The sequence below is a fragment of the Oncorhynchus nerka genome, linkage group LG14, assembly GCF_034236695.1.
Source record: "Oncorhynchus nerka isolate Pitt River linkage group LG14, Oner_Uvic_2.0, whole genome shotgun sequence".
NCBI classification, from domain to species: domain Eukaryota; kingdom Metazoa; phylum Chordata; class Actinopteri; order Salmoniformes; family Salmonidae; genus Oncorhynchus; species Oncorhynchus nerka.
The window spans coordinates 98,632,700-98,658,044 of NC_088409.1; the positions used below are offsets into that span (position 1 = coordinate 98,632,700).

The 25,345-nt window shown below is 42.4% G+C and overlaps 1 protein-coding gene across 1 annotated transcript in view; it reads right to left on the bottom strand.

The window, feature by feature from the left end:
• Positions 1-219: 219 nt before the first annotated feature.
• The window catches only part of LOC115122149 (serine/threonine-protein phosphatase 5-like), a 36,337-nt gene continuing 11,211 nt past the window's right edge, over positions 220-25,345 (bottom strand). Inside the window, exons 2-13 of the mRNA XM_029651344.2 lie at positions 17,813-18,054; positions 13,992-14,139; positions 13,622-13,743; positions 10,267-10,332; positions 8,672-8,770; positions 8,376-8,481; positions 6,693-6,835; positions 4,028-4,115; positions 3,904-3,944; positions 3,597-3,775; positions 2,879-2,960; positions 220-1,684 (exon numbers count right to left, since the gene is read on the bottom strand). Coding sequence (XP_029507204.1) covers positions 1,622-1,684; positions 2,879-2,960; positions 3,597-3,775; positions 3,904-3,944; positions 4,028-4,115; positions 6,693-6,835; positions 8,376-8,481; positions 8,672-8,770; positions 10,267-10,332; positions 13,622-13,743; positions 13,992-14,139; positions 17,813-18,054 — 1,379 coding nt within the window. The 3' untranslated portion in view covers positions 220-1,621. The remainder of the gene's footprint in view (positions 1,685-2,878; positions 2,961-3,596; positions 3,776-3,903; positions 3,945-4,027; positions 4,116-6,692; positions 6,836-8,375; positions 8,482-8,671; positions 8,771-10,266; positions 10,333-13,621; positions 13,744-13,991; positions 14,140-17,812; positions 18,055-25,345) is intronic.

Genomic DNA, 25,345 nt, shown 5'->3' on the forward strand with positions numbered 1-25,345 from the left:
CCTGTTGGTGTTATTCTTATAGCTCAGTGGTTGGTATATGTCTAAAGATGGTAAACTATACTTGGCTGTTGGTATATGTAAAAACAAATACATACACTTGGCTTCATTAGCAAATATATTGGTAATTTCTTTGAAGTAGGTGCATTTCTTGACAGAGAAATCATCGCAGACCCTGTGCACTGAAATTTCAACATAAATCATCATTAATTTAAAAATCACTGGACTGGAATTTTTTTTATTCAATATCTTTTTTTTCCAAACATGTACACAGCATTCATTTTAAATGATAATATATATATATACACACACACATACACTTCAGTGTATACCATTATCTTAAAAAGTTTAGGGCCAATATTGGGACACTGCAGCTGTGCGCATGAGAGAGAGAGAGAGAGAGAGAGGGAGGTGGCTTGGTGTCTGGACGTCCGGGCTATACATCCACACAACGGCAAAGTCACACTGGTAGACAAAACTAACAGTGGAGCTGGTTGAAGCATCACACCAGTGCTTGGCCTTTGTAGCAAAGCAGGTCGGGAGAGAAGAGATATTGTGCAAGAGCTGCCGGGAGAGTGACACTACTGACTGAGTTGAAGAGCAGCAACACCCCCCCCCCCCCCAACAGGTAGAGGAGAGGTGCGGCAGAGCAAAAATAACAACGGAATGAGATCTGTTTGTACATGTTGAATGTGAAGAACCTACAACGTCTGACTACTAGTAATGAACAACACCGTGCAGAGTGAGACTGGAGACAAACCAGGTTCTTCCCCAAAACACCTCCTTTTCTCCTGAAGATGCAAAAATCGTAGCTACATTTTTTTCTACACTCACTTTTGCCCTACTGTAAAAAATATTGAACTTTAATAAAACTATATTTCACAGGATGTATGAACCAATACTGTAGTATAGACATTCTGCTAGCACCCCCCCCCCCCCCAACCAGACACAGTATGAACGGTGCAGTTGGCCAACCAACTGTATGTTTTACAGTAGCAGAACAGTCAAATATTATTCTTGACATTTCTGCTGCCGTACGTTCTTACAAAATCCGACAGTTCCGATCATTCCAGTTGTTACTTAACCATACGGTACCAATACAGTATAATTCATCATTCTAAATCACTACCGGGAATGAAACCCATGTGTGGGGACCAATATGGACAGAAATTAGGGAGAGATTGACTTTTCCAGTTTTTACCAATAGAAAAAGAAGAAGAAGAAGAAATGAACACACCCAGTTCTTGACTGTGCCGGTCGAAGATATATAACTGCCATCACACCACCACGTTGTCTACTCTGAACGCAACAAGAGGGATTTACCGGAAACCGGTCGCAATTCTCTCCCCATTCCTTCCCCCTTGGTACTAAACCCTTCAATGTTTTCAGATCTTTAAAGTGCTGACCCTTCAGATGTACAAACATCAAAGAATTAAAAAAGGTCAAGGGGAGGAGGGGGGGGAACTACTGGGGGACAGGCTGGGAGAAAGGGATCCCATGGAACCGCATGGACCAGTGGGCCAGGGCATGTTGTTGTCTAAGGAAGGAGTGGTGGGTGTGGTCAGCCAGGAGGTGGGTGTGGTCAGCCAGGAGGGAGGTGTCAGGCTGAGCGTCATGGGCCTCTCTACATCATCCCCATCTGCATCAGAGAGTTGGCGTACGCCATCGGCTTCACATTCGGATGAGGCTGTGGAGGAAAGATACGAGATATTTTATTGGCCCGTGGTAACGAATACAGAAACTTATTTCCCCCTCAAAGCTAAAGATCCGGATCCCGTTCACACCTTGATCCCGTTCACACCTTGATCCCGTTCACACCTTGATCCCGTTCACACCCCCCTTCATGTTTCTCTTTAGTCACCCTCTTCTGAACCAAGCCACTCTCTGCCTCACATTTCTGAACAACTGAAATAACACAACCTTTTTTTTTTTTAACTAGGCAAGTCGGTTAAGAAAAAAATTCTTATTTACAATACAAAAACTACCCCGGCCAAACGCGGATGACGCTGGGCCAAATGTGATGCAGCCTGGAGTCTAACCAGGTACTGCAGAGACACCTCTTGCACTGAGATGCAGTGTCTATGACCACCGTGGAGTCCATTTGAATGAACATTCCCACAAATATTTATTGAAGGCTATACAACCCGTCTGTTGTAACCAATATTGCAGTTGCACAAGCAGGGAAGTCCCTACACAAGGGCATTGTGGCAAAATCCATCAGCATATTGTGTGGTGTAGGCTAATCTGTCTCCTGTTGGTCATGTTATTCTGCTTTAGACTGTCTCCTATTGGTCATGATAATCTACATAGTTATTCTGCTTTAGACTGTCTCCTATTGGTCATGATAATCTACATAGTTATTCTGCTTTAGACTGTCTCCTATTGGTGATGGTAATCTACATAGTTATTCTGCTTTAGACTGTCTCCTATTGGTGATGGTAATCTACATAGTTATTCTGCTTTAGACTGTCTCCTATTGGTGATGGTAATCTACATAGTTATTCTGCTTTAGACTGTCTCCTATTGGTGATGGTAATCTACATAGTTATTCTGCTGCTTTAGTGGGAGTGGGAAGCGGCAGAGTGGGAGGCGGCCATGTGGGTGGCAGAGTGGGAGGCGGCCATGTGGGTGGCAGAGTGGGAGGCGGCCATGTGGGTGGAAGAGTGGGAGGCAGCCATGTGGGTGGAAGAGTGGGAGGCAGCCATGTGGGTGGAAGAGTGGGAGGCAGCCATGTGGGTGGAAGAGTGGGAGGCAGCCATGTGGGTGGCAGAGTGGGAGGCGGCCATGTGGGTGGGCAGAGTGGGAAGTAACTAAGTAGATGTACTGTTATTGTAACGTTGGTTAGGGTTAGTATGTCAAAGTTATTATCAGATGTACTTACCACAGCAGTGAACTGGTGAAACTCTGGTTTGAGGTCTGATCCTCTGAGGTGGATGTACGCTCCCTTATTAGCCATCTGATCACTTGAGGGAGAGAGAGAAGGACAGCGAGGGGAAGGGGAGGGGAAGGGGAGAGCGAGGGGAAGGGGAGAACGAGGGGGAGAGCGAGGGGAAGGGGAGAACGAGGGGGAGAAGGAGAGGAAGGGGAGAACGAGGGGGAGAAGGAGAGGAAGGGGAGAACGAGGGGGAGAAGGAGAGGAAGGGGAGAGCGAGGGAGGGAAGGGGAGAGCGAGGGGAAGGAAGGGGAGAGCGAGGGGAAGGAAGGGGAGAGCGAGGGGAAGGAAGGGGAGAGCGAGGGAAGGAAGGGGAGAGCGAGGGAAGGAAGGGGAGAGCGAGGGGAAGGAAGGGGAGAGCGAGGGGAAGGAAGGGGAGAGCGAGGGGAGGGAAGGGGAGAGCGAGGGGAGGGAAGGGGAGAGGAGGGGAGGGAAGGGGAGAGCGAGGGGAGGGAAGGGGAGAGCGAGGGGAAGGGGAGAGCGAGGGGGAGAGCGAGAGGAAGGGGAGAGGAAGGGGTGAGAAGAGAATACTGATCTTAAATGTCTTTAGAGGGGGTGACATTTGACATGTGAGAGTCTTACAATAGATGTTGTTTAAATCTGGCAATGCATATTAAAAAAAAATCACAAAATTTGGATTGAATAGTGAGTCTGTTGCCCTAGTTACCAGTAGTTGGGTGCTGAGAAGACTGTGATGCACTTCCCTGAGTGTGTGACCTCATAACCCTCTGCCTTGACCTCGTGACTGCGGACGATGTAATCCAACTTGTTCTGGTCCAGGAACCGCTCGGTGACGTCAGGACCAAACTGACAGCTCACACCTCGCTTAGAGACAGACCGCCCATTCTGGGGGTCAGGAAAAAAAAAAAAAAATTAAATAGACAGATGACATGATGCAGTACAGCTATTTAAACCAGATTATATTAGAATTATATTTTGTTGTTGGACAAGAGTGTATTTCTAGGACACCAAACCTGTGGCTGTGGGTCTGACCAGAGGAGATCACACATGGGACCTGAAGAAACACAAACAGTTGAAACAACACTTTAATTCCTAGGTCCTAAACGAGAAAGGTATTGATTAATTGATCGCTCTTACCAGAGTCTGGGGGCTGTCTGTTCCTGTCGATCTTCCTCAGATCGTCGAGCATCACTCCGTCCTCACTGAACAGCCCTCCGTGCATCACCTGACACAGACAGAACACAACTACAGACAATATTCTCGAAAAATGTCCAGTTGTACCATTGGCAGGCCTCAGCATGCTTCAGTTCGGCTGGCGCCTAGCGGACCTCGGCTAGTCGAACTGAACGACCGTGCTGCATACTCTCTTAAAAAGACCTTTGCTTGAAAAACGAGAAATAAGAAATAAAAGTGGCAATAGTACCGTTTGTCCATCTTGAGACGCCAAAGCCATTATTCACTTCCTCAAAAAAAGTCAGAATGGATCTAACTCAAGAAATCTGTCATTAATTGAAGTTATCGCTGAAGAGATTTGTCACACAATGTTACACGTAACTTAGAAGTTTGGTGCATTGTTTATCAATATTTTTTTTTTTGCAGGAAAACGAGATCTCTCACTGAATGGCAGACTTTATTGAAGAATCCCTACTGTTGAAAAATCACAGACGAAGGGACTTTTCTTCACAGACAAAGGGACTTTTCTTCACAGACAAAGGGACTTTTCTTCACAGACAAAGGGACTTTTCTTCACAGACAAAGGGACTTTTCTTCACAGACAAAGGGACTTTTCTTCACAGACAAAGGGACTTTTCTTCACAGACAAAGGGACTTTTCTTCACAGACAAAGGGACTTTTCTTCACAGACTTTTCTTCACAGGGACTTTTCTTCACAGACTTTTCTTCACAGGGACTTTTCTTCACAGACAAGGGACTTTTCTTCACAGACGAAGGGACTTTTCTTCACAGACGAAGGGACTTTTCTTCACAGACAAAGGGACTTTTCTTCACAGACAAAGGGACTTTTCTTCACAGACAGACAAGACAGGGACTTTTCTTCACAGACAAAGGGACTTTTCTTCACAGACAAAGGGACTTTTCTTCACAGACAAAGGGACTTTTCTTCACAGACAAAGGGACTTTTCTTCACAGACAAAGGGACTTTTCTTCACAGACAAAGGGACTTTTCTTCACAGACAAAGGGACTTTTCTTCACAGACAAAGGGACTTTTCTTCACAGACAAAGGGACTTTTCTTCACAGACAAAGGGACTTTTCTTCACAGACAAAGGGACTTTTCTTCACAGACAAAGGGACTTTTCTTCACAGACAAAGGGACTTTTCTTCACAGACGAAGGGACTTTTCTTCACAGACGAAGGGACTTTTCTTCACAGACGAAGGGACTTTTCTTCACAGACGAAGGGACTTTTCTTCACAGACGAAGAGACTTTTCTTGCCTCCAGAAAGTGCCGAAACAGCTGGAAAAAAAACCTTGCCGAAGTCCAAAATGTCGTCCTATATGAACAAACTCCACCGAACTGTTTCGGCTGGGAAACATGCGGACGCCTTAACAGAGAACCTACCATGACTTTGCTGTTTAATACACCGTGTGAGGGCTGTCAGGGGTCAAAGGTTAGAGGTCAGGGATACCTAACAGGACTTTGCCGTTGATGCACTGCGCCAAGGTTAGGGTTTAAAGGTCAGGGTTACCTACCACAGGAGAATCTCAATTGCATTAGTTATTTTTCCTCGCCTACCTCTCAAAACCCATTGGAGGAGATGGTCAGAGGGGAGGGACCTCTGGCGTTCTCATCCAATGAGTTTTGAGAATGAGTATGCAAATGAGATTCTTCCCGATGGTTTTACAGTTAATACACTGTGCTTCAAAAAGGGGGTGTGGTAGATATCAAAACTCTTCCGCAAAGGACTGCGATAGGATACACATGACCAGCCTCAATGAAAAACGTGGCTATCGGGGAGGGGAAGACACTACTAACAAATTGACTCTCCTCGACCATCATCGGTTTCCGGGTCACTGAAGAGAGAGGACAGAGGCAGTTTGGAACTCGATGGTGAGTTTTGCAACCGAGGACAGACGATTTTTGCACGCTATGCGCATCAGTGTTCCCATTCTGTGAGCTTGTGTGGACTACCACTTCACGGCTGAGCCGTTGTTGCTCCTAGACGTTTCTAGTTGACAAAACCAGCACTTACAGTTGACCCGGGACAGCTCTAGCAGGAATTTGGAATTTGATGAACTGACTTGTTGGAAAGGTGTCATCCTATGACAGGGCCACATTGAAAAGACACATCTTCAGTAAGGCCATTTAATGTATTTTTTTATTTTATTTTTTAAACCTTTATTTAACTAGGAAAGTCAGTTAATGAGAACAAATGATTATTTTACAATGACTAGGAACAGTGGGTTAACTGCCTTCAGGGGCAGAACGACAGATTTTTTCCTTGTCAGCTCGGGGTTTCGATCTTGCAACCTTTCGGTTACTAGTCCAACGCTCTAATCACTAGGCTAATTGCCAATGTTTGTCAATGGAGATTGCATGGCTGTGTGCTTGACGTTATACACCCATCGGTAACGGGTGTGGCTGAAATAGCAGAATCCACCAATTTAAAAAGTCTATTCCCCAAAGTACATGTTCAAAATGTGAATTTACTCATTTCGTATTTACGGCTTCACAACTGGTAATTACCACCTTACCACATAGTTATAAACGCCAAATTACCTACCAGGACCTTGCCGTTGATGCACTATGCTAGAGGTCAGAGGTTAAAGGTCAGGGTTACCTACCAGAACTTTTCCATTGATGCACTGCGCCAGAGGCAGCCACTGGAAGACCTCACTGAAGAGCGTAAACATCTGAGCGGTGTACTTGGCCTTCACCTCCCCCTCAAAACCATACATCTGGTTCATGTTGTCAGTCTCGTGGTTACCTAGTTACACAGGAACATATGGACATCAGTTACCGACACAATTTACCCTTCGCTAAGCCCCACTCACAGAATTATGGGCAAGCAATCGCAACGCTTCGACGGATAGCAACTGTAGTTGAGTCCAACACCTCGGACGAGGGCTATGTCAAAAACAGAAACATAATTTTTTTTAAATCTATTGTTTGAAGGGTTAAATAATTTAACAGCGCACCAGAGGTCACATTGAAAAAGTTGCTAAAGCTAACTGGTTAGCTAGCGCTCATCGAAAACATTGCTAACGCTTACTAGGTCTCATTGAAAAAGTTGCTAACGCTAGCAGGTTGGCTAGCTCTCATTGAAAACATTAACGATAGCTATTAGCTAGCTCTCATTGAAAACATTGCTAAGGCTAGCTGATTAGCTAGCGCTCATCAAAAACATTGCTAACGCTTAATATTACTCATTGGCATGTAGCTAAATTGGCTATTAGGGATATAACTCTCATAGGCTGTTGACAAACAACTTGAAAGCACTTCTTAACTCCATATGTGGTTAGTAGCTTTGACTGTATGCAAAGTGCCTTTAGAGCCATCTAGTGGCTAGCCACACTACAAACTTAATTTGACTAGGTTCCCAAAAAAGCAATTGTAATGACAGTTCACCACAACATACCTGAGAGTCTCCTGATCAGGTAGGGGTAGTCTGTTTAATTTCGTTGTGTATTAAAAGCACAGTTTAAGATCATTGTGAGGGGTTTTCTCCAACGGTTTGAATGGGGAATTGGGCTTCCTGGTAAAATGTTGACCAAGGTCGCAAAAGTAACCAAGGGTGGCAAGGCTTAGCGAAGGGTCCATTACACATGGGTAATATAAACATTAGCAAAGAAGGAAGACTGGCCACAGATATACAGTGCTCTTAACTTCCTCTGTGAGCCTACTGACCTCTGAGCAGGTAGAAGGAGGAGCCTACTGACCTCTGAGCAGGTAGAAGGAGGAGCCTACTGACCTCTGAGCAGGTAGAAGGAGGAGCCTACTGACCTCTGAGCAGGTAGAAGGAGGAGCCTACTGACCTCTGAGCAGGTAGAAGGAGGAGCCTACTGACCTCTGAGCAGGTAGAAGGAGGAGCCTACTGACCTCTGAGCAGGTAGAAGGAGAGCCTAGACCTCTGAGCAGGTAGCCTACTGACCTCTGAGCAGGTAGAAGGAGGAGCCTACTGACCTCTGAGCAGGTAGAAGGAGGAGCCTACTGACCTCTGAGCAGGTAGAAGGAGGAGCCTACTGACCTCTGAGCAGGTAGAAGGAGGAGCCTACTGACCTCTGAGCAGGTAGAAGGAGGAGCCTCTGAGCAGGTAGAAGGAGGAGCCTACTGACCTCTGAGCAGGTAGAAGGAGGAGCCTACTGACCTCTGAGCAGGTAGAAGGAGGAGCCTACTGACCTCTGAGCAGGTAGAAGGAGGAGCCTACTGACCTCTGAGCAGGTAGAAGGAGGAGCCTACTGACCTCTGAGCAGGTAGAAGGAGGAGCCTACTGACCTCTGAGCAGGTAGAAGGAGGAGCCTACTGACCTCTGAGCAGGTAGAAGGAGTCCGGGAGGAGCAGCTTGAAGCCGAACAGAGTCAGAATGACCTCTAGGGAGAACGAACCACGGTCCACAAAGTCTCCATTAAACAGCTGTGTTAAATTGTTAAGGGTTATCATGTACATATATTTGAATACAAAACACCGCTTTACTGCACACGCCACCGCTTTACTGCACATGTCACCGCTTTACTGCACAGGTTACTGCACATGTCACCGCTTTACTGCACATGTCACCGCTTTACTGCACATGTCACCGCTTTACTGCGACTGAGCAGGATACATAGGGGTTGGTCTCGGAGGGTAAGCCGTTCAGCTCAAAGATGTTCAGAAGGTCGTAGAATTGTCCATGTGTGTCGCCACAAATGGTTATCTTCTCTGTCTGTTGGGGAGGAAACAGAACAGGTTTAGGCACAGGGACATATGCTGAAGGGGACCACCAAGTGGACCACCAAGTGCTAACAGTCAGTATCTGGATAACGTGTGTGAAATGCTTGATACTGTACCAACCAGCCTGACTCAGTCTACTGTACCAACCAGCCTGACTCAGTCTACTGTACCTACCTACATTACCTGCTTGATAATGTATGTGATATCAACAGAGAAGTATATTTTCTGAGTGATTTAAATATTGACTGGTTTTCATCAAGCCGCCCACTCAAGAGAAAGCTTCAAACTGTAACCAGTGCCTGCAACCTGGTACAGGTTAACAGTCAACCAACCAGGTAGTTAGAAACAGCACAGGAATTAAATCATCAACATGTATCGATCACATCTTTACTAATGCTGCAGATATTTGCTTTAAAGCAGTATCCAAATTATACAAGAAGTTTGTATGTGAATCCTATGTTGTCGATGTAAAGAATATTCGTTGGTCCGCGGTGTGTAATGAGGAGCAACCAGACGTTGCACTTGATACATTTATGAAATTGCTTATCCCCGTTACTACTGAGTATGCACCTATTAAGAAAATGACTGTAAAAACTTAAATCCCCTGCAAATTGAGAAATCATGTGACTAAACTGAATAAAAATGAAGAAACTACACTATGAAACAAAGATAAATGACAAAGAATGATAGCTTTTTACTATGGTGCTCCTTAAATGAAATTTCGCTTATAGGGAAGGACTTTCAACAAGCACAGCACTTACACAAATGACTGATGATTGGCTGAGAGAAATTGATGATAAAAAGATTGTGGAGGGCTGTTTTGTTAAGACTTCAGTGCAGCTTTTGATATTATTGATCATAGTCTGCTGCTGGATAAAGAGTTACCTGTCTAACAATAGAGGGTGTTCTTTAATGGAAGCCTATCAAATATAATCCACTTAGAATCAGGAGTTCCCCAGGGCAGCTGCCTAGGCCCCTTACTTTTTAAAAATCTTCACTCCACACACGCAAATACATGCCACTTGTATTTGTGAGATGTATTGACATGGTGAATGCACCGAGCTGTCTGTTTAAACTACTGGCACACAGCTCAGACACCCATTCATATCCCACAAGACATGCCACCAGAGGTCTCGTGTCACAGTCCACAAGTCCAGAACAGACTATGGGAGGCGCACAGTACTACATAGAGCCATGACTACATGGAACTCTATTCCACATCAGGTAACTGATGCAGCAGTAGAATCAGATTTAAAAACATTTTAAAAATATACCTTATGGAACAGCGGGGACTGTGCACACACTTGGTGTGTTGTGAATTCTGTAATGGAATGTTTTTAAAATTGTATAACTGCCTTTAATTTTGCCGGGACCGCAGGCAGAGTAGCTAACGTGGGATCAATAATAAACACAAATCTGACAATTGAAGGACTAGACAGGATGAAGAGCAATACCAGGAAGTCAACATACATAACACGGATGTCTCACCTCTTTTAACGTGATCTCAACTAGACTGGGTAGTTTGGACAAGAGCTCTTTGACTTGGATCAGAATCTAAAAAGGAGAGATTTTATTAGTCAACACAAATACAGTAATATTATAGGTGTACCTGATAACTACAGTAATATTACAGTAATATTACAGTATTATTATAGGTGTACCTGGTAACTACAGTAATATTATAGGTGTACCTGATAACTACAGTAATATTACAGTATTATTATAGGTGTACCTGATAACTACAGTAATATTACAGTATTATTATAGGTGTACCTGATAACTACAGTAATATTACAGTATTATTATAGGTGTACCTGATAACTACAGTAATATTACAGTATTATTATAGGTGTACCTGATAACTACAGTAATATTACAGTATTATTATAGGTGTACCTGATAACTACAGTAATATTAGTATTATTATAGGTGTACCTGGTAACTACAGTAATATTACAGTATTATTATAGGTGTGCCTGATAACTACAGTAATATTACAGTATTATTATAGGTGTACCTGGTAACTACAGTAATATTATAGGTGTACCCGATAACTACAGTAATATTACAGTATAATTATAGGTGTACCTGATAACTACAGTAATATTACAGTAATATTATAGGTGTACCTGGTAACTACAGTAATATTACAGTATTATTATAGGTGTACCTGGTAACTACAGTAATATTACAGTATTATTATAGGTGTACCTGGTAACTACAGTAATATTACAGTACTATTATAGGTGTACCTGGTAACTACAGTAATATTATAGGTGTACCCGATAACTACAGTAATATTACAGTATTATTATAGGTGTACCTGGTAACTACAGTAATATTATAGGTGTACCCGATAACTACAGTAATATTACAGTATTATTATAGGTGTACCTGGTAACTACAGTAATATTACAGTATTATTATAGGTGTGCCTGATAACTACAGTAATATTACAGTATTATTATAGGTGTACCTGATAACTACAGTAATATTACAGTATTATTATAGGTGTACCTGATAACTACAGTAATATTACAGTATTATTATAGGTGTACCTGATAACTACAGTAATATTACAGTATTATTATAGGTGTACCTGATAACTACAGTAATATTACAGTATTATTATAGGTGTACCTGATAACTACAGTAATATTACAGTATTATTACAGTATTATTATAGGTGTACCTGATAACTACAGTAATATTACAGTATTATTATAGGTGTACCTGATAACTACAGTAATATTACAGTATTATTATAGGTGTACCTGGTAACTACAGTAATATTACAGTATTATTATAAGTGTACCTGATAACTACAGTAATATTACAGTATTATTATAGGTGTACCTGATAACTACAGTAATATTACAGTATTATTATAGGTGTACCTGGTAACTACAGTAATATTACAGTATTATTATAGGTGTACCTGGTAACTACAGTAATATTACAGTATTATTATAGGTGTACCTGGTAACTACAGTAATATTACAGTATTATTATAGGTGTACCTGATAACTACAGTAATATTACAGTATTATTATAGGTGTACCTGGTAACTACAGTAATATTATAGGTGTACCCGATAACTACAGTAATATTACAGTATAATTATAGGTGTACCTGATAACTACAGTAATATTATAGGTGTACCTGGTAACTACAGTAATATTACAGTATTATTATAGGTGTACCTGGTAACTACAGAAATATTACAGTATTATTATAGGTGTGCCTGATAACTACAGTAATATTACAGTATTATTATAGGTGTACCTGGTAACTACAGTAATATTATAGGTGTACCCGATAACTAGTATAATTATAGGTGTACCTGATAACTACAGTAATATTACAGTAATATATAGGTGTACCTGGTAACTACAGTAATATTACAGTATTATTATAGGTGTACCTGGTAACTACAGTAATATTACAGTATTATTATAGGTGTACCTGGTAACTACAGTAATATTACAGTATTATTATAGGTGTACCTGGTAACTACAGTAATATTATAGGTGTACCCGATAACTACAGTAATATTACAGTATTATTATAGGTGTACCTGGTAACTACAGTAATATTACAGTATTATTATAGGTGTACCTGGTAACTACAGTAATATTATAGGTGTACCCGATAACTACAGTAATATTACAGTATTATTATAGGTGTACCTGGTAACTACAGTAATATTACAGTATTATTATAGGTGTACCTGGTAACTACAGTAATATTACAGTATTATTATAGGTGTACCTGGTAACTACAGTAATATTACAGTATTATTAAAGGTGTACCTGGTAACTACAGTAATATTACAGTATTATTATAGGTGTACCTGATAACTACAGTAATATTACAGTATTATTATAGGTGTACCTGGTAACTACAGTAATATTACAGTATTATTATAGGTGTACCTGGTAACTACAGTAATATTACAGTATTATTATAGGTGTACCTGGTAACTACAGAAATATTACAGTATTATTATAGGTGTGCCTGATAACTACAGTAATACTACAGTAATATTATAGGTGTACCCGATAACTACAGTAATATTACAGTATAATTATAGGTGTACCTGATAACTACAGTAATATTACAGTAATATTATAGGTGTACCTGGTAACTACAGTAATATTACAGTATTATTATAGGTGTACCTGGTAACTACAGTAATATTACAGTATTATTATAGGTGTACCTGGTAACTACAGTAATATTACAGTATTATTATAGGTGTACCTGGTAACTACAGTAATATTATAGGTGTACCCGATAACTACAGTAATATTACAGTATTATTATAGGTGTACCTGGTAACTACAGTAATATTACAGTATTATTATAGGTGTACCTGGTAACTACAGTAATATTATAGGTGTACCCGATAACTACAGTAATATTACAGTATTATTATAGGTGTACCTGGTAACTACAGTAATATTACAGTATTATTATAGGTGTACCTGGTAACTACAGTAATATTACAGTATTATTATAGGTGTACCTGGTAACTACAGTAATATTACAGTATTATTAAAGGTGTACCTGGTAACTACAGTAATATTACAGTATTATTATAGGTGTACCTGGTAACTACAGTAATATTACAGTATTATTATAGGTGTACCTGATAACTACAGTAACATTACAGTATTATTATAGGTGTACCTGGTAACTACAGTAATATTATAGGTGTACCCGATAACTACAGTAATATTACAGTATAATTATAGGTGTACCTGATGAGTACACTAACACTACAGTATAATTATAAATACACGATAAGTACACTAATATTACAGTATTATTTAAGGTGTACCTGATAAGCACACTTTCTGTGCAGTTTCTTCTGGTCTTTGAAGCACTCCATCATCTCTTTCATGAACCCCATCGTCACCATTCCTTCATCCAGCTTCGGTCCAGTGTACTCGTCCTCAATCACTGCATGGGTGGCACAATCACATCAACCAAATGTACACAGCCCATTTTACAGCAACATTTGTCGCCAAGTGTTTCATAGTAACTCAGTAACTCTTAATTTAAAAAACACCACAATGTATACAGGCAGTAGTCCATTATCTAGACATTCAAATGTATATAATATATATATATATATATATATATGAGATATAAAAAATATATATAATCAATTAATGAATCCTAAAATATAAAGATTACCAACTACTCACTCATGTTTTCGATATCTAGGGAGTCCACGACCGATTTCTTCATCTCGTCGCTGGCGATGGCTCTCTCGAAGGCTTTCTGTTTCACGATCTTGTTGCACTCCTGGTATTTCATCTTAGCGTCCTTATCGTTGGGTCGCACCCGCACTACCTAACCCCACAACACCAGGCAAACGCACAGGACAAGGACTTAGGGTCAGTCTCACACATAAAACACTATTCCTCGGTACCAGTACTACACAAATGGATCAGTACCATGTCAGAAAAGTCCGTCCAAAATTCAAAGGAAAATAGATTTTACAGCCATGGTTTGGTTGTAAATTAATACAAAACAGTTTTGATTTCTAGAAATAGTTAGTGCGTCTCTCCTCTCACTAAGACTTCAGTACTAGTCAGTAGAGACGGTTGCATCTGTGTAGAGCAATATGTCCATGACACCAATACTCTAAATTTGTCTCAGTGACAGCAGGCAGCTATCACTGTCAGTGATGTAGCACAGCCAGCCAGCCAGCCAGCTTCCTGTTGCCAGAGCCTTGGGGTGTTTATGTCAACATGGAACAAAGACCAGCTGTTTATAAAATGACCCCCCCCCCCCCCCCATTGACCGAAAGTAAATTTGAAGGAACAAACTTTTGATCGATTTACTGAACTGACCACAATTAAAACAGAATCTAACCCTGGAAGTACGTGACTGCCAAGTCATTACACTGTTCAAGGTAAACACATCTGCAAGACGTCATCTCACACAGGGCGACTTTCTAAATTGTGACGACAGCCCCACTATTGGCTCCTCCCTTGTGACAAGCCCACATTCTCCTCTTCTGTCCTCATCTTAGTAATAATACTACTGCTACATGGGCCTCATACAGCGCTGGTCAAACCCAGTCACCTGGTAGGACGTCACCTGGTGATTTAGGGGGCGGCAGGGTAGCCTAGTGGTTAGAGCGTTGGACTAGTAACCGGAAGGTTGCAAGTTCAAATCCACGAGCTGACAAGGTACAAATCTGTCGTTCTGCCCCAGAACAAGGCAGTTAACCCCACTGTTCCTAGGCCGTCATTGAAAATAAGAATTTGTTCTTGACTGACTTGCCTGGTTAAATAAAGGTAAAATAAATAAATAAATGTCCATAAATGTTTGTTTTTTTTTTGCGACTAACTTTGTCTTATTTTTGTTGTGAGGGGTTCAGATCAGAATAATATTAGAAAGAATTAAAACAAAACACCAAAAAACTAAAATAAATAAGTTCGGTGTAGTCTATTCATACTCCTCCCTCACGCCAACCTCCCTCCCCCCTCATGTTGTGGACATGCACTACCGTTCAAAAGTTTGAGGTCACTTAGAAATGTCCTTGTTATTGGAAGAAAAGCACTTTTTTTTTTGTCCATTAAAATAACATTAAATTGATCAGCAATACAGTGTAGACATTGTTAATGTTGTAAATGACTATTGTAGCTGGAAACGGCTGATTATTAATGGAATATCTACATAGGCGTACAGAGGCCCATTATCAGAAACCATCACTCCTGTGTTCCAATGGAATATCTACATAGGCGTACAGAGGCCCGTTATCAGCACCCATCACTCCTGTGTTCCAATGGAATATCTACATAGGCGTACAGAGGCCCATTATCAGCAGCCATCACTCCTGTGTTCCAATGGCACGTTGTGTTAGCTAATCCAAGTACAGAGGCCCCATTATCAGAAACCATCACTCCTGTGTTCCAATGGCACGTTGTGTTAGCTAATCCAAGTTGTTCATTTTAAAAGGCTAATTGATGATTAGAAAACCCTTTTGCAATTATGTTAACACAGCTGAAAACTGTTGTTCTGATTAAAGAAGCAATAAAACTGGCCTTCTTTAGACTAGTTGAGTATCTGGAGCGTCAGCATTTGTGGGTTCGATTACAGGTTCAAAATTGCCAGAAACAAAGAACTTTCTTCTGAAACTCGTCAGTCTCTTCTTGTTCTGAGAAATGAAGGCTATTCCATGCGAGAAATTGCCAATAAACTGAAGATCTCGTACAACGCTGTGTACTACTGAACTACTGTTCACAGAACAGCGGCGAACTGGCTCTAACCAGAATAGAAAGAGGAGTGGGAGGCCCCACGGGCACAAATGAGCAAGAGGACAAGTACATTAGAGTGTCTAGTTTGAGAAACAGATGCCCCACAAGTCCTCAACTGGCAGCTTCATTAAATTGTACCCGCAAAACACCAGTCTCAACGTCAACAGTGAAGAGGAGACTCCGGGATGCTGGCCTTCTAGGCAGAGTTCCTCTCAACGTCAACAGTGAAGAGGCGACTCCGGGATGCTGGCCTTCTAGGCAGAGTTCCTCTGTCCAGTCTCAACGTCAACAGTGAAGAGGTGACTCCGGGATGCTGGCCTTCTAGGCAGAGTTCCTCTGTCCAGTCTCAAAGTCAACAGTGAAGAGGCGACTCCGGGATGCTGGCCTTCTAGGCAGAGTTCCTCTGTCCAGTCTCAACGTCAACAGTGAAGAGGCGACTCCGGGATGCTGGCCTTCTAGGCAGAGTTCCTCTGTCCAGTCTCAACGTCAACAGTGAAGAGGCGACTCCGGGATGCTAGCCTTCTAGGCAGAGTTCCTCTGTCCAGTCTCAAAGTCAACAGTGAAGAGGCGACTCCGGGATGCTGGCCTTCATTATTAGAATTGTTATTTTAGAATTGACAAATAAATGTGCATTTCTTAAAAAAAAGACATTTCTAAATGACCACACATTTTTGGAACGGTAGTGTATCTATGCAAAAAACTAAGCATCATGAATAAGTCATCTTATGTTTGTACGTTTGTTTGTGGGTCCACGGTACACGCCAACATTCTGCCTGGACATCGATATTCCATACAGATATTCAAACATGATTACATGAACTCATAATAAGGTTGTTGTTGTTGTTCTCTAATGAATGCTCTAGTGAAAAGGACATTTGACCATACCATGTTTCCCATGACGTTTGTTTCTAGAGTTTAAACGATCACAATTTGTTTTGGTAGAACTCTATACATTTTTTTTTGTATCCAGAAGAATGACAAATACATTTATTATTATTTTTCAACTAATTCTGGACATTGGATTTGTCTGCGTCAAGACTAACATTTCACCACCCTCCATTGTGGCTAAAGGATTAGAATGGAAATGTATTTGAACAATTATAATTGGACAATTTAGCCACTACAGTAACTATTCTCATTTAAGTCACCTGGGGATTTACAACGATGTCATCTTCCTAAAGAGTACCTGGAAGCTTCCTCTCCTGTCATCTTCCTAAAGAGTACCTGGAAGCTTCCTCTCCTGTCATCTTCCTAAAGAGTACCTGGAAGCTTCCTCTCCTGTCATCTTCCTAAAGAGTACCTGGAAGCTTCCTCTCCTGTCATCTTCCTAAAGAGTACCTGGAAGCTTCCTCTCCTGTCATCTTCCTAAAGAGTACCTGGAAGCTTCCTCTCCTGTCATCTTCCTAAAGAGTACCTGGAAGCTTCCTCTCCTGTCATCTTCCTAAAGAGTACCTGGAAGCTTCCTCTCCTGTCATCTTCCTAAAGAGTACCTGGAAGCTTCCTCTCCTGTCATCTTCCTAAAGAGTACCTGGAAGCTTCCTCTCCTGTCATCTTCCTAAAGAGTACCTGGAAGCTTCCTCTCCTGTCATCTTCCTAAAGAGTACCTGGAAGCTTCCTCTCCTGTCATCTTCCTAAAGAGTACCTGGAAGCTTCCTCTCCTGCCATCTTCCTAAGAGTACCTTGAAGCTTCCTCTCCTATAATCTTCCTAAAGAGTACCTTGAAGCTTCCTCTCCTGTCTAACAGTGTCCGGTCTTACCGTCTCGTAGTCTTTGAGTGCAGCCTTGAACTTGCCCAGGGCCATGTTGGATGTGGCTCGGCGATAGTAGCCCTTGATGTAGTTCTTGTCTATCTCCAGACACTTGGTGGCGTCGGCCAGGGCATAGCCATAGCACTCTGTCCGCAGGTACGCCAGGCTGCGGTTGGAGAAGTAGATGGCGTTGGCCGGGTTGAGCTCCAACGCCTCCGTGTAGTATTTGATTGCATTGTCATAGTCTTTCTCTAGAAAACAACATCACATTCATTGTCATATAATTACTCCTGAAAACATCACGTTCATTTAGATCGGAATCAGTTCCACTTTTCTCTCGGGTCACTCATTCGCTTCAATAATATGCATTTATTGGCTCATTGCCTATCAAGGAACGGACTAGTCAACGTGTCAAAGAAACCCGTGGAGCTGTCAATGGCGGTATTGAGCAAAGTCATAGCATAACACAAGGTTCAAAGGTTGAACTCTAAAAAATGTATGTCACTGGAAGACAAAGCCACACATTGGGAAGTGTCGTTCCCTTAGCGGGTGGATTGATAACCCTTGATCAATTAGCCTATCTTACCACTGCTGTGCTGCTGTGATATGGAAGCGTTATGTTATCCTGGATTCCAAGGGCAATCCAACACATTGATGGATTCCATAGCAGGATAACAGTGGCTACAATAACTAGCTACACCATGGAAACTCTAACCTGCAACTGTAGTGTATCAGGGTACTGTAGCGTATCAGGGTAGTGTAGCGTATCAGGGTACTGTAGCGTATCAGGGTAGTGTAGTGTAGTGTATCAGGGTACTGTAGCGTATCAGGGTACTGTAGCGTATCAGGGTACTGTAGCGTATCAGGGTACTGTAGCGTATCAGGGTAGTGTAGCGTATCAGGGTAGTGTAGTGTAGTGTATCAGGGTACTGTAGTGTATCAGGGTAGTGTAGTGTATCAGGGTAGTGTAGCGTATCAGGGTAGTGTAGCGTATCAGGGTAGTGTAGCGTATCAGGGTAGTGTAGCGTATCAGGGTAGTGTAGCGTATCAGGGTACTGTAGCGTATCAGGGTACTGTAGCGTATCAGGGTACTGTAGCGTATCAGGGTACTGTAGCGTATCAGGGTACTGTAGTGTATCAGGGTAGTGTAGTGTATCAGGGTAGTGTAGTGTAGTGTATCAGGGTAGTGTAGTGTATCAGGGTACTGTAGCGTATCAGGGTAGTGTAGCGTATCAGGGTACTGTAGCGTATCAGGGTACTGTAGCGTATCAGGGTACTGTAGCGTATCAGGGTACTGTAGCGTATCAGGGTAGTGTAGCGTATCAGGGTACTGTAGCGTATCAGGGTACTGTAGTGTATCAGGGTACTGTAGTGTATCAGGGTAGTGTAGCGTATCAGGGTAGTGTAGTGTATCAGGGTACTGTAGCGTATCAGGGTAGTGTAGTGTAGTGTATCAGGGTAGTGTAGTGTAGTGTATCAGGGTACTGTAGCGTATCAGGGTAGTGTAGCGTATCAGGGTACTGTAGCGTATCAGGGTAGTGTAGCGTATCAGGGTAGTGTAGCGTATCAGGGTACTGTAGCGTATCAGTGTAGCGTATCAGGGTAGTGTAGCGTATCAGGGTAGTGTAGCGTATCAGGGTAGTGTAGCGCGTGGGTAGTGTAGCGTATCAGGGTAGTGTAGCGTATCAGGGTAGTGCAGCGTATCAGGGTAGTGTAGCGTATCATCAGGCAGTGTAGCGTATCAGGGTAGCGTATCAGGGTACTGTAGCGTATCAGGGCACTGTAGCGTATCAGGGTAGGGTACTGTAGCGTATCAGGGTAGTGTAGCGTATCAGGGTAGTGTAGCGCATCAGGGTATCAGGTAGTGTAGTGTATCAGGGTAGTGTAGTGTAGCGCATCAGGGTAGTGTAGTGTATCAGGGTAGTGTATCAGGGTACTGTAGCGTATCAGGGTAGTGTATCAGGGTACTGTAGCGTATCAGGGTAGTGTATCAGGATAGTGTATCAGGGTAGTGTACTGTAGCGTATCAGGGTAGTGTATCAGGGTAGTGTAGTGTAGCGCATCAGGGTAGTGTAGCAGGGTGTGTAGCGTATCAGTGTAGCGTAGTCAGTACTGTAGTGTAGTGTATCAGGGTACTGTAGTGTAGTGTATCAGGGTAGTGTAGCGTATCAGGGTAGTGTAGCGTATCAGGGTAGTGTAGCGTATCAGGGTAGTGTAGCGCATCAGGCAGTGTAGCGTATCAGGGTAGTGTAGTGGGTAGTGTAGCGTATCAGGGTAGTGTAGCGTATCAGGGTAGTGTAGCGTATCATTTGTACTGTATTATGGATCAGGGTAGTGTGCGTCTTCCAGGGGTACAGCAAAATGATCAGGCAGTAGTGTATAGCGTATACATACTGTAGATTATCAGGGTACTGTAGTGCATCAGGGTAGTGTAGCGTATCAGGGTGTAACACTGTAGCGTATCAGGGTAGTGTAGTGTACAACACAGGGTAGTGTATCAGGGTACTGTAGCGTATCAGGTAGTGTAACAGGGTACTGTAGCGTATCAGGGTAGTGTATCAGGACTAGTGGGTAGTGTATCAGGGTGCCCTCAGGGTAGTGTATCCACCACTATCAGGGTAGTGTATCAGGGTAGTGTAGTGTAGCGCATCAGGGTAGTGTAGTGTATCAGGGTAGGGTAGTGTATCAGGGTAGTGTAGCGCATCAGGGTAGTGTAGTGTAGCGCATCAGGGTACTGTAGCGCATCAGGGTAGTGTAGCGCATCAGGGTAGTGTAGCGCATCAGGGTAGTGTAGCGCATCAGGGTAGTGTAGCGTATCAGGGTAGTGTAGTGTAATTTGTATTTATTATGGATCCCCATTGGCTACTCTTCCTGGGGTACAGCAAAATGAAGGCAGTTTATATAATACATTCACAGATTTCACAACACACTGTGTGCCCTCAGGCCCCTACTCCACCACTAACACACATCTACAACACACTGTGTGCCCTCAGGCCCCTACTCCACCACTAACACACATCTACAACACACTGTGTGCCCTCAGGCCCCTACTCCACCACTAACACACATCTACAACACACTGTGTGCCCTCAGGCCCCTACTCCACCACTAACACACATCTACAACACACTGTGTGCCCTCAGGCCCCTACTCCACCACTAACACACATCTACAGTCCAATTTGTAAGTCCCTCTGGATAAGAGCGTCTGCTAAATGACTTAAATGTAAATGTAATGTACTAAATCCATGCATAGTGTGTCTGTTATCGTGGGCGTGTGTGGATGTGTCTGTGCCTATGCGTGTGCGTGTGTCTCTTCACAGTCCACACTGTTCCATAAGGTGTATGTTTACCTGTTATTTAAATCTGATTCTACTGCTGCATCCGTTACCTGATGTGGAATAGAGTTCCATGTAGTCATGGCTCTATGTAGTACTGTGGAATAGAGTTCCATGTAGTCATGGCTCTATGTAGTACTGTGGAATAGAGTTCCATGTAGTCATGGCTCTATGTAGTACTGTGGAATAGAGTTCCATGTAGTCATGGCTCTAGGTAGTACTGTGGAATAGAGTTCCATGTAGTCATGGCTCTATGTAGTACTGTGGAATAGAGTTCCATGTAGTCATGGCTCTATGTAGTACTGTGTGCCTCCCGTAGTCTGTTCTGGACTTTAGTCTGTTCTGGACTGTGAAGAGACCCCTGGTGGCATGTCTTGTGAGGTATGCATGGGTATCCGAGCTGTGTGCCAGTAGTTTAGACAGACAGCTCGGTGCATTCAACATGTTAATACCCCTCATAAATAAAAGTAGTGATGAAGTCAATCTCTCCTCCACTGTCAGCCAGGAGAGATTGACATGCATATTATTAATATTAGCTATCTGTGCTTCTCTGTTCTGAGCCAATTGCAATTTTCCTAAGTCCTTTTTTGTGGCACCTGACCACACGACTGAACAGTAGTCAAGGTGCGACAAAACTGGGGCCTGTAGGACCTGCCTTGTTGATAGTGTTATTAAGAAGGCAGAGCAGTGCTTTATTATAGACAGACTTCTCCCCATCTTAGCTACTACTGCATCAATATGTTTTGACCATGACCATTTACAATCTAGTGTTACTCCAAGCAGTTTAGTTATTTCAACTTACTCAATTTCCACATTATTGATTACAAGTTTTAGTTGAGGTTTAGGATTTAGTGAATGTTTTGTTCCAAATACAATGCTTTGTTTTAGAAATATTTAGGGCGAACTTATTCCTTGCCATCGACTCTGAAACTAACTGCAGCTCTTTATTGAGTGTTGCAGTCATTTCAGTCGCTGTAGTAGCTAATGGCTATAGTGTTGAGTCAACCGCATACAAAGAAACTATGGCTTTACTCAAAGTCAGTGGCATGTCATTAGGAAAAAATTTTTTAAAAGCAATGTGCCTAAACAGCTACCCTGGGGAACTCCTGATTCTAACTGGATTATATTTGATAGGCTTCCATTAAAGAACACCCTCTGTGTTCTGTTAGATGGGTAACTCTTTATCCACATTATAGCAGGGGATGTAAAGCCATAACAAAGGTTTTTTCCAGCAGTAGACTATGATCAATAATATCAAAAGCCGCACTGAAGTCTAATAAGACAGATCATTTCATCATCTATTTCTCTCAGCCAAGCATCAGTCATTTGTGTAAGTGCTGTGCTTGTTGAGTGTCCTTCCCTATAAGCATGCTGAAATTGTTTTCAATTTGTTTACTGTAAAAATAACATTGTATCTGGTCAAACAACTTTTTCCAGAGATTTACTACGGGTTGGTAACAGGCTGATTGGTCAGCTATTGGATCCAGTAATACTATTGTTGGGTAGCGGAATGACTAACTTCCCTCCAGGCCTGAGGACACACACTCTCTAGTAGGCTTAAATTGAAGATATGGCAAATAGGAGTGGCAATATAGTCTGCTATTATCCCCAGTAATTTTCCATCCAAGTTGTCAGACCCCGGTGGCTTGTCATTGTTGATAGACAACAATACATTTTTCACCACCTTGCCAATCAGTTGGAGTTCCTCGTCAATCCAAGGGGCTTGAACAGTTTTTACAGTCATTTCGGAGCGTGCTTATTAGTAACTGGAATAAGTAGTTTTATAAATGCGTCAAGTGCAGTGTCTGGTTGCTCCTCATTACACACCACGGACCAACAAATATTCTTTACATCATCAACATAGGAATCACTACAAACTTCTTGCATGACCTCTTATACACTATATTAGGCCAAGCCTTTGGATCTTTGGTTTTCCTAGATATGACTATTATATTGTGATCACTACATCCGATGGATTTGGATACTGCTTTAAAGCAAATATCTGCAGCGTTAGTAAAAATGTGATCAATACAGGTTGATGATTTTATTCCTGTGCTGTTTCTAACTACCCTGGTTGGTTGACTGATAACCTGAACCAGGTTGTAGGCACTGGTTACAGTTTGAAGTTTTTTCCTGAGTGGGCAGCTTGATGACAGCCAGTCAATATTTAAATCACCCAGAAAATATACTTCTCTGTTGATATCACATACATTATCAAGCATTTCACACGTTATCCAGATACTGACTGTTAGCATTTGGTGGTCTATAGCATTTTCCCAACGGAATGGGCTTTAGGTGAGGCAGATGAACCTGTAGCCATACTACTTCAACAGTATTTAACATGAGATCCTCTCTAAGCTTTACAGGAATGTGGTTCTGAATATAGACCGCAACACCGCCTCCGTTGGCATTTCGGTTTCAGAGATAGATGACATTCATATTCTGGCTGTTACAAGCAAGTTATTGACTTCATGGACCTTGTTTCTCCGGCTTCATATGTTAATATGGGCTATTTCTTTTTAGCACTTTTCTGGGTGGCTTGATTGTTTTTTAATGTTTTACTGTGAAGCTTAGAGGTAGACTTACTCATGTTATTTACATTGGAGCTAATAGTGCAGGGTGAGCTATATAAATAAAGTGGTCTTCCTACTAGGGCACACCACCTAAATGCTAACAGTGTAACTCTGGTTTATTGGCTCATGACTACTGCTTACAATAGCTGATAAACAGATATATTCAGTGCAGTTAGGAGTACATAAATTAAATTACTTGTGTTTACCAATGCCCCTAAGGTCATGTACATTTGATGCAGCATTATGACGACTCATTGTCACAATGGTAGGGATTAACTGAGCTGGTCCTGGATCATTTACCAGTCAATGGTAGGGATTAACTGAGCTGTTCCTGGATCATTTACCAGTCAATGGTAGGGATTAACTGAGCTGGTCCTGGATCATTTACCAGTCAATGGTAGGGATTAACTGAGCTGGTCCTGGATCATTTACCAGTCAATGGTGTAGGGATTAACTGAGCTGGTCCTGGATCATTTACCAGTCAATGGTGTAGGGATTAACTGAGCTGGTCCTGGATCATTTACCAGTCAATGGTGTAGGGATTAACTGAGCTGGTCCTGGATCATTTACCAGTCAATGGTGTAGGGATTAACTCAGCTGGTCCTGGATCATTTACCAGTCAATGGTGTAGGGATTAACTGAGCTGGTCCTGGATCATTTACCAGTCAATGGTGTAGGGATTAACTCAGCTGGTCCTGGATCATTTACCAGTCAATGGTAGGGATTAACTCAGCTGGTCCTGGATCATTTACCAGTCAATGGTAGGGATTAACTGAGCTGGTCCTGGATCATTTAACAGTCAATGGGGTAGGGATTAACTGAGCTGGTCTTGGATCATTTACCAGTCAATGGTAGGGATTAACTGAGCTGGTCCTGGATCATTTACCAGTCAATGGTAGGGATTAACTGAGCTGGTCCTGGATCATTTACCAGTCAGTGGTAGGGATTAACTGAGCTGGTCCTGGATCATTTACCAGTCAGTGGTAGGGATTAACTGAGCTGGTCCTGGATCATTTAACAGTCAATGGGGTAGGGATTAACTGAGCTGGTCCTGGATCATTTACCAGTCAATGGTAGGGATTAACTGAGCTGGTCCTGGATCATTTACCAGTCAATGGTAGGGATTAACTGAGCTGGTCCTGGATCATTTACCAGTCATTGTTTCAACGCAGCCTTGAAATGCTTGGACAGAGTCCAGGAGCCAAGATGATTTGGAAGGACTCCGTCATTCATGTAGAGTATCTTCTGTTTCCAGAAGGTGTCAAAGTTATCAATACAAGTGACTCCAGCAGAGCTACAGTAGTTTTTTAGCCAGATGTGTAATGCCAGCTGTCTGCTGAATCTTTCACACCCGCGGCCCAACGACGGTACTGGACCTGAACTCATTGGCTGTTTTTTGGGAGTCTTTTAACCTCTTAAGACTCTAGGGGCAGTATTTCATTTTTGGATAAAAAGACGTGCCCGTTTTAAGCGCAATATTTTGTCACGAAAAGATGCTCGAATATGCTTGGAATTGATAGTTTTGGAAAGAAGACAGTCTTACGTTTCCAGAAATGCAAAGATTTTCACTGTGAGTCCCTTAGAACAAATGCTTCGGGCAAAACCAAGATGTATGACCGACCAGGAAATGCA